Source organism: Cannabis sativa, chromosome 5, assembly GCF_029168945.1.
Source record: "Cannabis sativa cultivar Pink pepper isolate KNU-18-1 chromosome 5, ASM2916894v1, whole genome shotgun sequence".
Lineage (NCBI taxonomy): Eukaryota > Viridiplantae > Streptophyta > Magnoliopsida > Rosales > Cannabaceae > Cannabis > Cannabis sativa.
The window spans coordinates 1,192,651-1,207,277 of NC_083605.1; the positions used below are offsets into that span (position 1 = coordinate 1,192,651).

The window sequence follows — 14,627 nt, forward strand, 5'->3', positions numbered from 1 at the left end:
ATCAAGGCTCTAATATTATTTTGTAACGTTCCTGTTTCAAGCTTCCGGTAATCTAATGAAAACTTGAAGCGATAGTATTACAGCAAATCCTGCCGCGACCTAAAAAAAAATAACAAAAAGAATTATAAAAATACAAATTTACAATTTTTGTTAATATTTTTACAGGTTCAAAATTATTTTATTACAAAAATACAAAACATTATTTTTTTTATTATTATTTGTACATGTTGTTACACGTAAGTTACATAAAAATATAATTAAAAAATATATGTAAGAAAGAAAATTATAATCCGTAAAATTAGAGATATTTACGGCGGAACTCTTCTGATATTTACAATTATTATATATAATCCTTAATTTACAATTTTATTACAATTATACTTTTTTTTAGTTGTTAAGTTTCAATTAAGCCCGTTAAATACCAGCTCAAAAACACATGACGATATATTTATTGAGCTTGTTTAATACATAGTCTACTAATATATCGCTAAGTGTTTCTAAGTTGACACTTGATGGCTAAAAAGGAATACGACTACAATAAAATCTTAAAATTTTACAGTTATTTTTTTTATTAGAGTTGTTAAGAATCATGAGTTTTCATCTCAAAATCAATTAATAATGAGTGGAGTAATTCATGTTCTTAAATATGACTCAATATTTTTACATTTAATCCATGTAAGATAATATTTTTTAATAAAAATTAGGCTAATTAGTAATTTTTCTCCCGAACTTTGACATATACCAAATCATGTCCCCTGAACTTTTTTGGTCGTTAAAAATTCCCCTGAACTATTGAGATTGTTAAATTTAAGAACTTTTATCTAATTTCATTCAATTTTACTATTTCAAGTACTAAATCATGCTCCCAGACTTTGATATCTACCAAATCATATCCCTCAAACTTTTATATGTATTAAATCATGCCCCATGAATTTTTATTCATGTTAGAATTTTTTTACTAAAATTAGATAAAAGTCTTTAAATTTAACAATCTTAATAGTTCAAGGGAAATTTTTAACGGTCAAAAAAGTTCAAAAAACATGATTTAGTACATGTCAAAAGTTCAGAAAAAAAAAATTACTAATTAGCATAAAAAAATTATACGTATAACAATTGTAAATATTAAAAAATTTCCCCACAACTATGCTGTAAAATTATTATATAAAAATATATTATTTTGTGTAAAAATAGTTGTTGGAAACCAAAAACCCAAAACCCTTGAAATACAATCAATGCTACCAAAAACCCAGAAGAGAACAACAACCCAATCCGCCATTGATGACAGTACCAACACCTCCATCCAAGCTTTTCTTTCCAACTAGTCTGTTCTTCTGTCTATTCACTTAGTTATGATGATTGCACTTCGTCTTCGTTATCCCACCAAGGTTCGGAGTCTATTATCACCATTTCAGAGTTTCAAATTGATCCCCTTCTCTTCATCTACGGCCTCTGCTAACCCTACCTCTTCCAACTCAACCGAAAGCTGTATCGGACTCTACAACCACATCCTCAAATCTCAACGCCCTTCTTCGATCACATGGCGGAAGGAGTTTTCCAATTCCGCCAGCTTTATTGGCACTGTGACTCAACCGGTTAAGGTGTTTAGCTCTGACGATCGATTTTGTGCTTACACTGTTCTGAACGTCAGTAGCTCCAATCAATCAAATGCTCCTCTTTGGTAATTTTCTACTGTGTTGTTATTTGTTACTAAAAAATGGTGATTTTTACTCTTTGATTCTCTCATGGCTTAGCTTTATGTATTTTTGTGTGTTTCTAATGAAGAAGAAAGAAAAGAACACTTTTTTTTAGAGGGCATCAACTCAAATTTTTTAAAGGCTAAAAAGGATTTTTTCCCTCGAGTTATTCAGATTGTTGGATTAGAAGGGCTTCGGTCCAATTCCGTTCACTAAAGTTCAGAAAGCACGATTTGGTATATGGACAATCAACTTTGAATGGAATTGGACGAAAAGTCCTTAAATTCAACAATCCCAATAGTTCAGGGTTCAAAATTCTCCATAGCCTTTTTTGATATATGGTTTATTTTTAATATCTGAATCTATTTAGTATTGTATGATCAATTTGGCTGTATTTCATATATGATTTGTGAACAGGGTAGTGTTGAACATGAGGGATGAGATGGGAAAACTATGTCTTAATCATTTGAAACCGAATGATATCATTTATGTTTCTGGTCCTTTAAGGACTTACACAAAGGCTGATCAGAGTGGCAACCTCAGTCTACGCTACAAGGTTAGAATCCTCGTAAGGAGTTTTAATACTTGTTTGCTTCATTTTTTTAAGGGGGTACTAATAGAGTATTTGTGGAAAGTAGTTAAATAGTTCCTTTGTCATCCTTTTACTCTCATTGAAGCTTTTAAAGAATCAATCATTTCAGCAATTATTTTGAGGTTAGATTGTTATTAAGTAAGAATATTTGGTTGATTTTCCGTTGTGAAAACCAACAACATCATGAACTGAATAAAACACAAGCTAAAAGTAAGAATCAAAACTTCTAGAACAGAGATAATCCAATGCTAGAATGTAAACTCAGCACACAAGGATTAATGAGGTTCGAGCCTAGTGCAGTGCTCTACTTCCTCGGGGAGGAACACTCGTAATCTCTTTATTGATCTTCAATGAAATAAATTACAAGATCTTTCAGCTAAAGACTTTGCTCTCAAGTGTTTCTTCTTACAAAACTCTCTCTTTACAAATAATGAATTGACTAAACTTAAAAAACACAGGAAAGACAAGCCTTATAAAGGGATCAAGACCTAACCGATTTTTTTTTGTTGAAGAAAGGCGATAGATATTTCCTTTTCCCTTTCATAATTTTCTTAAATTAGAATAGGGAAAACAAATGCTCTAACTACTAGATAACGAATTACAAATTACAAAAATGAAAAACTGTGCAGAATAATGAGAAAGTAGCACAACGAATGGCACTTTGGAATGATTTTTGCCCACCATCAAAAGGAGCACCGGTTAACTTAAGAGAAACAATTAAACGGCTTTCACTAGTGACACTGATTCTTGTTCCTACTGCTTGCAAAAATTCACCGATCCCACATCACCTGAAATATGGCAGGTCTGTGTTTTAACCATTGAACCATATCCCTATCCAATTGAGAATTACTTAAAACAGCATCTAGCATAGGGCGCTCTTGAACGACCATATTCTGTCCTTGGGCCAAGGTCTCTGCAGCTGCTTCTCCATCCTTGACACCATAGAATGAGTCCAAGCCTTGATAAGTCCGAGCCAATAGAATGAGCCCAAGTGTCAAGTCTTAAATGTATAGTTATTTGTAACCAATCTGAAAATCTCTAAATTATGCTCTTCAGGTTATAGTGAAGGAGTTGAATTATGTGATGCAAAGATGTGGTTCAGCTAGTCGAAAGAACGAAGAACAAGAATCCGACGAAGGTCAATCCCTCTGCTCTGTTTGATCTTATTCTCTATATTTTTAAACTTTGACCTGATTGCCATACATGTTATGATTGAAAATGTAATTACAAATACAAGGAGATTGATTTTTTTTTTTCATTTCGTTTGTGAAAATTTCAGGCCAAACAATTCTTGAGAAGTACAAAAACCGTCTACACTTGTGGCAAGTGTTTTTCGCCAACCCATATGAATGGTGGGACAATCGAAAACACAAAATAAGCAATCCTTTACTCCCTGATTTTAAGCACAAGGATACTGGTGAATCTCTTTGGTTAGGCCGAAATGATCCTCCATGGATTAAGAAACAGCTTGAAAAAGTTGACTCAGCTATGGCAGAACATGGTCCAGTTGATAGAATAGGACGCCGAGCTCGTGTTTCTGAGTGGGAGTATGATTCGTAGCCGTAAGGACGAGGTGTTGAAAAAGAAAGAGTGGTAGCATTACAGCCCGGCCTAAGTGCATGAAGTTTATGTCCTTGCTTGCTCCATTGATGAAGGCAAACTAGCTATCACAGTACAGTATTTTAAACACTGTAAATATTTGACAGGTTTTTGTTTATACTGTAAATTCCTTGTATACTTTTTCTTTTTTTCTTTCTTGTAATTTAAGTTCTTTGTGTACTAATTATACTTGAGACATGGAGAAGAGTGTATTACTGATAGAAACAAATAACTAAACATTGTTTTTTTTTTCTTGTTCAATTACAATAAAGTTTGAATCATCTCACCTTTAAAGGGATAATTAGATTTTTGACAATAGAGGAGAACAAGTTTTCATTTTTTTTTTTTTTGACATGTTAGATTATCATGAATTTCTCAACATATTCACTAGATATTTTAAATAACTATGATGTATATTGTTCCATAAAAAAATAGAATTTAAACAATTTAAATATCAAAAACACGAGATCTCTGACTAAGTATACTCTAAGTTGTCGAATGAATTTAGATTACACTAAATCTACTCAATTATGGAAAAATTGTTTAATCACTTAGAATAACGAGTACTTAAAGAAAATAGTAAAAATATATGTATTTAAATAACTAATAAAAAGTACAGAAATTATAGTGGTTCAGCTCGAGATTTGAGCTTACTCCACTATTGAAAGAGTACTCTTTTTTTTTCTTGCATTATTTTCAGCCCCTTTAATAGAGGTGGATTCACCTAGTGTTTGATTGGAAGGAATGAAAATATAAAAATATAATAAGAATAGAAATGAGAATAGGAATGAAATGGAATAAAATTTAAAATGCATAAAAAAATTGATAAAAAAATTATTAAATTTTTTCTCATCATGCATTGGAATGGTCTTTCCTTCCATTTCAAAATAAAATTATCATTTCACCAAAATAATAGAAAGGCCATTCCAACACTTTAATATGCAACCAAACAAAGAAATGAAATGAAAATTATTTTCTTTCCTTTCCATTCCATTTCATTACCTCCAACCAAACACTAGTAGGGAATGTTACAATGTTTGGAATTACAGAAACTAAAAAAGTTTATGAAATGTTTGAATTTAATGTGGTTGAATTCTTGACCATTCACATCTTTTTCATTGATACCACTGTGTTTATCTGATATTGCCAGGGTCTCTATAGTGAAGTCATTCTCACAAGGGGGGTACTGGGGCTGTACTAGGACTGTGTTGTGGGGGCACTGGGGCAGACCATCATTACTGCACCAGAGCCAGAGCCACCTATCATATGACAAATCTTATCTTTTTAAAAACTTAATCTGTTAATGCATAACCATTTCAGGTGGAATGAAGATGATGAAGATCATTTTCTTTAGCCATGAACATGGCCATGGCCATGTCATTGTTATGTTACTTCTGCTTGTGTGTATGGAATTGGGAGTGGTACCACCAACCACATCCACATCTCAAACTACAACTCTTCCCCACTATGAAGGTACATACATACATACATACATAGCCAAGTTTTGCTAGTGCAAAAATTGGTATTATTATTTATTTTTTATTGAAATGATTGATGCAGTACAAGCCATTAAAGAGATAGCTAAAGAGCTGAATAAAAATGACTGGAACTTCAGTGATCCATGCAGTAATGAAACCACCATTGATAGGCCGCGGATCAGTGATAAGTACAGCAATACCATCATCTGCAATTGCTCAATCTCTGCCAATTTCTGCCATATTCAAAGCATGTAATACACTTTGTTAATTTTCTTTGCCTTTGTTTTTGCTTAATTAGCCTTCTAGACTTGTCACAACACACACACACTCATACTTTGTTGTCTTTAATGTTAATTTTCTTTGATGGTTTCAACTGATCTCTTTTCTCATATTTCGATTTTGCAGCTCTTTCATCGGTCAGTACCTTGATGGCGTGTTGCCACCCTCATTGGCAAAGCTGCCTTATCTTAAGAAAGTGTAAGGAGTTATATATATGTCCTACTCTTTCTTACTTACTACCTCAAATCAACATGAAAAATAACGAGAAAACCAACTTCATGACAACTATAAATAAAATGAAACAACCAAAATAGAATATCGAGCAGTTTATTTTTTTTGAAAATAAGCATAATCATTCAATAAATAAAGCAGCAGTTAGACTTCTCGGTCATTACAAAATAGCTCCTCCGGTAAGGAGGAGATCAAAATAGAGTCGTACAACTAGTGGGTAAAAGCCCACTTAGCCACATTATAGGCAACAAAATTACAAGTCCTATTAACATTAGAAAAATTATAACTAATAAAAGAAAGATGACTTAATACAAAAGGAGACATAGTTATCAAGAGCCCAATGGAGCCGTACAACTAATATCGAGCAATTTATTACTTTTACTGAATAACATATATTTGTAAATAAAAAAGTTCAAACCTTAAAAATTAACTTTTCTCCGCGCGTGTTAACATATTTTTGTAATTCCATTCAAATTTTCAGTGTATTATGTAAATTTTTTTACTTACTATCTTAAATCTGTCACTATTATTTCTTACTTGTTTACAGTATTTTGGAGCAGAACTACCTCACCAGTCCAATACCTCATGAATGGGCTTCTACAAAGTTTGAACACTTGTAATTTTTCTTTACTCACTTGATTCATAGTCTAAGCTAGCTTAAAATTCTCATAGCAAATGTGTTAATGGAAGGAAGCAATCCAATGCAGGGTCATCAGTGCCAACAATTTATCAGGACCAATACCTGGATTTTTGGGCAACATAACAACTCTCTATGATTTGTATTCCCATAACCAAACCTCTCTCTTATCATGTTATTTGTTAATCATGAATGATCATTTTAAGATATTTTTTCCATTTAAGGTCTTTGGAGAGCAACATGTTTTCTGGAGCAGTTCCTAGAGAGTTTGGAAAATTGGTGAACATGGAAAAACTGTCAGTTTTTTTTTAGTTATAATTTTCTTCACTAATTGTCATCTTACTTATGTTAATGGCTGTTAAAGAATGTCTTTGTTGTGAATAAGTGCAGCTATCTTAGTTCTAATAGTCTCAATGGAGCATTGCCTTGGACACTAAGTAATCTGACCAAATTACAAATTTTGTAAGTGCAAAATCATGGGATTTATGTCTCACTCAATATTTCAATATGATTGTTAAGAATCATGGGATTTGTTTTGGTCATGTTTAGGAAGATTAGCAGCAACAAATTCACCGGAAGAATTCCCGATTTAGTCAAGAGTTGGAGACAACTTAAAGTTTTGTAAGATATTTTTCTCATACATAATACTTTTTAAGGATATTTGGGGCGAAATTTTCTTAACATTTGTAATTGTTACACATAAGACCCTAATAAAAAAAGTGGCTGCAAAAGTACTTAATCTTACGATTTTGTTGCAGTCGTACCTTTAAGTTCTAACTCAAAAACACATGACGACATATTATTGGACTACGTATTAAATAATTATTATTTATCCTATTTTTTAATTTAAGAAAAATATACAAATATGAATAAAAAAGCTAAATCACTTTTTCTTTAATTAAAAAAATAAACGTTTTTTTTATAGAGAATTATAAAAGAATTTTTTTATTTAATACGTAGTTTAATAATATGTTACCACATGTTTCTTAGTTGGTACTTAACGAGCTTAGTTGGAACTTAAATGTATAACTGCAACAACGTAAAATAAGATACTTTTGTCGTCACTTTTTTTTTTTATTAAAGTCATATGTGTAACAACTTTAAATGTTAAGGAGATTTCGTTGCAAATATCCCTACTTTTTAGGTCTCTTAAATGTAAAATTCTTGTTGACATTTTGTATGAATAAATGATTTCATTGACAGAGAAATGCAAGCAAGTGGTTTTGAAGGGCCAATTCCTTCAAACCTTTTTGTCTTGAATAACTTAACACAATTGTGAGTAACAAGAGTAGCTAAGCTAGTTCATCTCAAAATCTTTGTGTGCTTTTTCATAATTCATGTGTTGAGATATTTCAATTTCAATTTGTAGAAGGATTAGTGACTTAAACGGCGGCGTTTCAGAGTTTCCAAACTTGAGGAACATGAAAAGCATGGAGAGATTGTGAGACATCTTGATGTTTTAGCATGAAATCTATTTTTTATGATACGAAACCGTGACAATCGAAATATGTTGAGATTGCAGGATGTTGAGAAGCTGTAATATAAGAGGAAGAATTCCAGACTACTTATCTAACTTGACAGAGCTAAAAACTCTGTAATTCTTCTTTTTCCATCAATATTTTTGTGTTGTATAATTCTTATTGATTTGATGGAATATAATGTATACAGCATAGATAACTTTGTACTTAAACCGAAAAACAAGCTTCTTCTAGGTAGCCCTCATGTTTCCTTTGAACAAGTATTTCTTTTTCTTTCTTTCTCTTATGTTGCAGAGATCTTAGCTTTAATAGGTTGGAAGGCACCATTCCAAACCTTGAAGATCTACTGCACTTGGCCGGAATGTAAGTAATGTATGTTAGATAATCGTAAAACAACAGGATACAACTAAGTTTTCGTCTCTAGATCTCTAAAACAGAATGTATTTATAGAGTTAAGGAGGGGACATAGCAACAAAACCCTAGTTGGTGGACTGAGCTTCCTCATCAAAGAATTCAGTTAACTAGAAAAACTCACACTTTTGACTATTGATGACTATATGGGCTAAAATGACAAAGAGCTATTCATCAACCCATATTTTGACAAAACATTTAAAACAATTTCTAGGTCATGTTATGGTTGGAGGTAATGAAATGGAATGAAAATTATTTTTATTCCATTCATTTGTTTGATTGCATTTCCAATAGAATAATTTTTCTATCATTTTGGTGGACTGACTATTCCATTTTGAAATGGAAGGAATGACCATTCTAATGTAAGATGAGAAAAATAACTTTTTTACTAATTTTTTTTTATGCATTTCAAATTTAATTTCATTACTATTCTTATGTTTTCATTTATTTCAATAACTATCCGAATGTTTCGGATCAGCAATGATCCGTCGTCGGATCGGATCACTGACCCGACCCGAATGAATGGATCTTTTTGCCATGCCTAGTTGGACTCAAATTGTGTTTGTAGAAAATACAAGTGAAAAAGTAACATTTTTTCTATTGTTAATGTTATTACATTTTCCTACTAAACAGATATCTGACAAGCAACCAGCTCATTGGACCTATTCCATATTGGATCGAAATGAGAGATAATCGCTAGTATGTTTTCCATCCAATCCTATCAGAAATTATTATTTTTCTTGTTTTGATCTCTTTTCATATTTGTTATCATCATTATTTTTCTTGTAAATTACAAGATTTTCTATGATTAGAAGTGAACTTTGTGAAATGTTTATGCTGCTAATTAATCTAATCAAGAAGATATGACTTTGAAAGTCACCAAAACATAATCATGGACAACATTATTGTCAGCTATTTGAAGTAAGCAATTTGAGATCAAAGAACACGAAATATGTTAGTTGTGACAGTTAAGTGACAGTTAGAGTTAGTTATCTCTAGTTAACTTCTTTTAATTTTAGTAAGTTTCATAGTTAGTTCTAGTTAACTTCTTTTAGTTCTAGTTAATTTGATTTCAAGGGTACCGAATCCTATTGGACTTTAGGTGGCGTTTGGTTGGAGGTAATGAAATAGAATGGAAGGGAAACAATATTTATTCTATTCATTTGTTTGGTTGCATTTTAAAGTATTGGAATGTGGCTCCAATGGAATTACTTTTCCATTTTGAAATAGAAGGAATGACAATTCCAATCCAAGATGAGAAAAATTTTAATAATTTTTTTATCAATTGTTTTTATTCATTTTAAATTTGATTACATTCCACTCCTATTCCTATTCCCATTCCCATTCTCATTCCTATTCTCATGTTTTGGTTCTTTCCAACCAAACGCCACCTAAGTGTCTGTATGAAGTGCCTGATTCAACTTGAAACATAAGACTATTGACTCATTTGTAAAGAGTTAAAAAACCATTCATTGAGAGCTTGAGATTGTTTTGATTCAAAGGCATAGATTCTGGTTATGGTTGCGAGGCATTCGAGTTAGAAGCTAAACAAAATAAGTATTTTCGACTTAAAATTTACCAACTGAAGAATTTCCATTTCATTTGCAGCATCATAGATCTTTCATACAACAATTTTTCCGAGACTTCTATCCCGCCAACTTGTCGAGAAACCTTGTAAGAGCCTCTCTCTTTTAACATTTTCTATTTGATGAGATTTGATTATTTAGTTTCTAAAAATTTGTTGTTAATTTCATCAGAAATCTGTTTCAAAGCTTTTCAGACAAGAAAAACCAGTAAGCTTCAAAAAAAACTACAATGACATGAGTAATTCTTTCACCAACAAAAGTTTCACATAGTCTAATAATAATGCTTCTTTATAGATTACTAAGCAAATGCTTGAGTCCATGTTCAAAAGGTAATCAAATCTCTCTTTACATTTTCATACAATATTATTCCCATCTCCAAATGGAGACTTGTGTTTTAGTGCAGACCAATACTCGTTGCATATAAACTGTGGTGGGAAACAAATGGCCATTGGTAACATCAAGTATGAACAAGATGAAGATCCAGGAGGTGCTGCAAAATTCGTACACAGCGCGTCTGGCGATTGGGGATTTAGCAGCACTGGTGATTTTTGGGATGTTTCTAGTACAACAAAGGATTACATAGCAAATAATGTATCAATTCTTAGAATGAACACTTCTGAGTTGTATACAACTGCAAGGCTGTCTCCTCTTTCGTTAACATATTATGCTCGTTGCTTAGCAAATGGAAACTACACAGTGAAACTTCACTTTGCAGAGATAGTATTCAGAGACTACAAATCTTATTCCAGTACTGGAAAGCGATTTTTCGATGTTTATATCCAGGTAGCTACTCAGACATAGTTTTCAGTGCATTATGTTGATTTAGTACACCATTTAGATCAACTTCTTTGCCTTACCAAGCAAATTTCAGTATTTATTTCTTACCATCAGAAGTAAGGGTGGTAATCTGGGTCAGACACGATAACACGTCTCGAAACCCGTACAAAATAAATGGATTTGGGTTTGCCTTAAATGAGTTTGGGGGATTTTTGGGTTGACACGGCTAACCTGTTTTTTAAAGGGATCATTTTCGGGTTGACATGCTTAACCTGAAAAGACACAATAGTGACCTATGTAAGTAAGAGTATGCACTCTTGAATTTATTATATTTATTACATGTAAATTATATCTTTCAGTTAAATAGGACATAAACATGTCAAATTGTCAATAAATGTATGATAACAAGATTGTAAACATGTTAAAACTTGTTTATGAGTTGATAAGTTAACTACAATTAAGCATGATTCTTTATATAATTGAATTAAGCTAATCGGGTCAAGTCAACCCGTTTATAAACAAGTTGAGTTTGGATTTTAGTTTTTGACACAATTTATAAATTGGTCGGGTTTGGATTTGGCATTTGCTTGTAATACCTAAGCCTCTAAACAATACGAACACGAATTGTCACTCCTAATTAGAAGAAAGTTTGACATTTTACATACTTTTTCATTGTTGCTTTACATGCTAAGCATAATAGTCTAGTGTTTTTGTTCCTACATTTTTGTTTATATAAAAATTTCATTGCAGGGAACAAGGGTGTTGAAGGATTTCAATATCGAAAAGGAAGCGAAAGGAGTTAACAAAGAAGTTATTAAGATCTTTAAAGCATTGGTTGTGAACAAAATTTTAGAAATCCGTTTCCAATGGGGTGGGAAAGGGACAACAAATGTTCCAAAGAGAGGAATTTACGGTTCTCTTGTTTCGGCTATTTCAATGAAGTCTGGTTAGTACTTTTTATTGCCATGTTATATAGTTAATCAACTGAGAAACTCACCTCTATCCTTTGATAATCACCATTACTATTTTTATACATGTTTGGTTGATATTTGCAGATTTCAAACCTCCTGATGAAAGCAAAACCAAGAAACTCATTGTCGTCGGCATTGTTTCTTCATTCTTCCTTGTGTTGATGATGGCCTTAGGAATTCTTTGGTGGAAAGGTTACTTAAGAGGCAAGCCATCAAGAGAGCAAGGTAGGTGTTGTGTACTGTTAATACCTTTTTGTTTTCAATGCACAAGAGTTGTTGGTGAATAAGCAATCTCCATTGGTGTTTGACAGTTCTCAAAGGATTGGACTTGAAAACTGGTATCCTTACATTTGATCAAATTAAAGCAGCCACTAATAACTTTGATGCTGCTAACAAGATTGGGGAAGGAGGATTTGGATCAGTATACAAGGTATGGACCTATTTTCTTAACTTGGATCATTATACACTCAACTCGGGGGACTTTGAGATCCCATAGGGCCACATTTCGGGCCCTCGAAAATACTCTTGCAAAAATGAAAAAGACCATGGCCTCGGCGTAACCACCTAAGCAATCTATGAACATTCGCTTCACGGTTTCTCCACTCCAACCAAGCTTTAATTTTGTCAAGACATTAAACTTGATATAATAGGCCTCTAGTCTTCAAAGGTAAAAACATACTCAAGATGCTTAATATGACACAAATGTTGTTTTTATTGCAGGGTGTGTTATTAGATGGTACTATTATTGCAGTTAAACAATTATCATCAAAATCTAAGCAAGGAAATCAAGAATTTGTGAATGAAATAGGCATGATTTCGGCTTTACAACACCCGAATCTTGTTAAATTACACGGCTGTTGTGCCGAAGGAAAGCATTTGTTGTTGGTATACGAATACATGGAGAACAACAGCCTTGCACATTCATTATTTGGTGAGCTTAACTCATTAATTAATACTTCACTAGCATTTCTCAAGTTATATTTTGCTAAAATTTTCATTGTCTTTCCTTGAAAAATATGGTTAGGAGAAAGTAAACTGAAATTAGACTGGTCAACAAGACACAATATTTGTCTTGGCATTGCAAGGGGTCTAGCTTTCCTGCAAGAGGAATCACCACTGAAAATTGTTCATAGAGACATCAAAGCAACAAATATTCTTCTTGATAAAGATCTTAACCCGAAGATTTCAGATTTCGGTCTTGCTAAACTGAATGAAGAAGAGAACACCCATATAAGCACTAGAGTTGCTGGAACCATGTGAGGAACTCTTATGCTCTCCCCTTATTCTTGTTGGACTCTCATCATATAAGATAGCTTAACGAATGCAATCATAATAGCTTAAAGGGTAAATAGCGGCATAAATACTTAATGTTTGTAAAACTGTAATTTCGTCAATACATGCTTCGTTTTGAATTTATTAAAAGAAAATTTGGAAGTAACAGATACTACATGTTTCCCTCCAGACTCAATGATTTAGAATCTAGATCTTATATATGCCCAGTTTAAAACAATAACAGAGTCTGTACCGAAGAAACTAGAGGAAAATTACAATTTTACGAACATTGAGTACTTATGCCACTATTTACCCGATAGTTAAATGAGACGATTCTTTTACTAGACTTGATAGATTAAACCACAAGTCTCATATTATTTTGCAGAGGATACATGGCACCAGAGTATGTCTTATGGGGTTATTTAACTCCTAAAGCAGATGTTTATAGCTTTGGAATTGTAGCATTGGAACTTGTGGCTGGTATTATGAACACGAAATTCAACTCATATGAAGAGTATGTTTGCCTTCTAGATTGGGTAAGTTAAACCATTATGATCATCCTATTGTTCTTAACAAACATCAAGCTAAAAACTTCAAATGTGTTTGGTGAATATCACAGGCTCTTGTTTCACAACAAAAGGGAAATCTTATAGGGTTGGTGGATCCAAAGCTAGGATCTGAGTTTAACAAAAAAGAGGCCATAAGAATCATTGAAGTAGCTCTTCTATGTACTAACCCTTCACCAGCGCTTCGGCCTACCATATCTTCTGTGGTAAGCATGCTTGAAGGCCGGACTCTTGTTCGTGCTTTGAGCTTCCATCCAAGTGTTCATGGCGATCGCTCAAGATTCCAGGCCTTATCAGAATACATGGACCACTTGAGAGAACCAATTTCGGGAGAACCTCGAAATTGTTTTTATTCTTCTTCTACTACTGAGATTGGCCCTTCCTCTACATCAGAATTGGTTGCACCAAATGAATCTTAAATCCTTAATCTAGTGATTCAATAAGGCACACTTTTACATGATAAAGTTGAATATATGTATGTATATGTCTTTATATCTTCTTGCTAACAATGTCTTCTTTGTTATCTTCCAAATTTGCAAAACCAAAATTAAACTAAGCTAACTTATTTGATATTATAGCTTAATATGAATGCAAGATCACTATAAGGCTTAGTTATTATATTCAGGCTATCACACATATTTCAATATAAAAGAATCAAAATTCATTTTTATGATCACAATTCAATTAGTTTTGTGAGCTTTTTATGGCTTTTAGATGTGGCTTCTCTTTTCTTAAATTATGAGAGGGCTGGTCCTAATATTTGAAAAAATCAATGTCGAAAAAATAACTCTCTGTATTTTTGTAAAAAATAAAAATAAAAATAAGAAGTCGTAAAAATATAAAAAAAAAAAATTAAATTATAGATATGTAAAAATATAATTTTTTCATCATTTTTAGGCATTTATGAAATAACAACTAGAATCTTTATATATAAAATTGTTGGTTTAATGGTGTTTATTATTTTAAAGGTTGTTTTCTTCACTTGCCTCCTCGCATCCATTGTTGCGCCATGACTTTGATCCAATCTGCAAAGTATAGATATCCGCACTTGTGCAG

At 32.5% G+C, this 14,627-nt stretch overlaps 2 protein-coding genes across 7 annotated transcripts; both read left to right on the plus strand.

Annotated features, from left to right (window-relative positions):
• Window positions 1-1,186: 1,186 nt before the first annotated feature.
• On the plus strand, window positions 1,187-4,203 carry LOC133037728 (protein OSB1, mitochondrial-like). The gene is made up of 4 exons (XM_061115162.1): window positions 1,187-1,678; window positions 2,112-2,250; window positions 3,343-3,424; window positions 3,566-4,203. The coding sequence occupies exons 1-4, from the start codon at window positions 1,350-1,352 to the stop codon at window positions 3,844-3,846; spliced, it is 831 nt and encodes a 276-aa protein (XP_060971145.1). The 5' UTR covers window positions 1,187-1,349; the 3' UTR covers window positions 3,847-4,203.
• Window positions 4,204-5,058: 855 nt separating this feature from the next.
• LOC115716184 (probable LRR receptor-like serine/threonine-protein kinase At1g07650) lies at window positions 5,059-14,189 on the plus strand. Of its 6 annotated transcripts, none has more exons than XM_030644924.2 (24): window positions 5,059-5,358; window positions 5,446-5,614; window positions 5,769-5,840; window positions 6,421-6,489; window positions 6,581-6,652; window positions 6,735-6,806; window positions 6,901-6,972; window positions 7,060-7,131; window positions 7,714-7,785; window positions 7,880-7,951; window positions 8,033-8,104; window positions 8,283-8,351; window positions 9,033-9,098; window positions 10,008-10,073; window positions 10,157-10,192; window positions 10,280-10,314; window positions 10,389-10,768; window positions 11,513-11,708; window positions 11,818-11,958; window positions 12,045-12,163; window positions 12,454-12,664; window positions 12,758-12,989; window positions 13,391-13,541; window positions 13,625-14,189. In XM_030644924.2, exons 1-24 carry the CDS (start codon window positions 5,211-5,213, stop codon window positions 13,988-13,990), a joined length of 3,030 nt encoding a protein of 1,009 aa, XP_030500784.2. In that variant the 5' UTR covers window positions 5,059-5,210; the 3' UTR covers window positions 13,991-14,189. The 6 variants fall into 6 exon arrangements, with proteins under 6 accessions (XP_030500784.2, XP_030500785.2, XP_060971142.1 ...); XM_030644925.2 differs by having other exon boundaries at window positions 5,086-5,358; window positions 12,761-12,989; XM_061115161.1 differs by having other exon boundaries at window positions 5,218-5,358; window positions 5,513-5,614.
• Window positions 14,190-14,627: the final 438 nt, after the last annotated feature.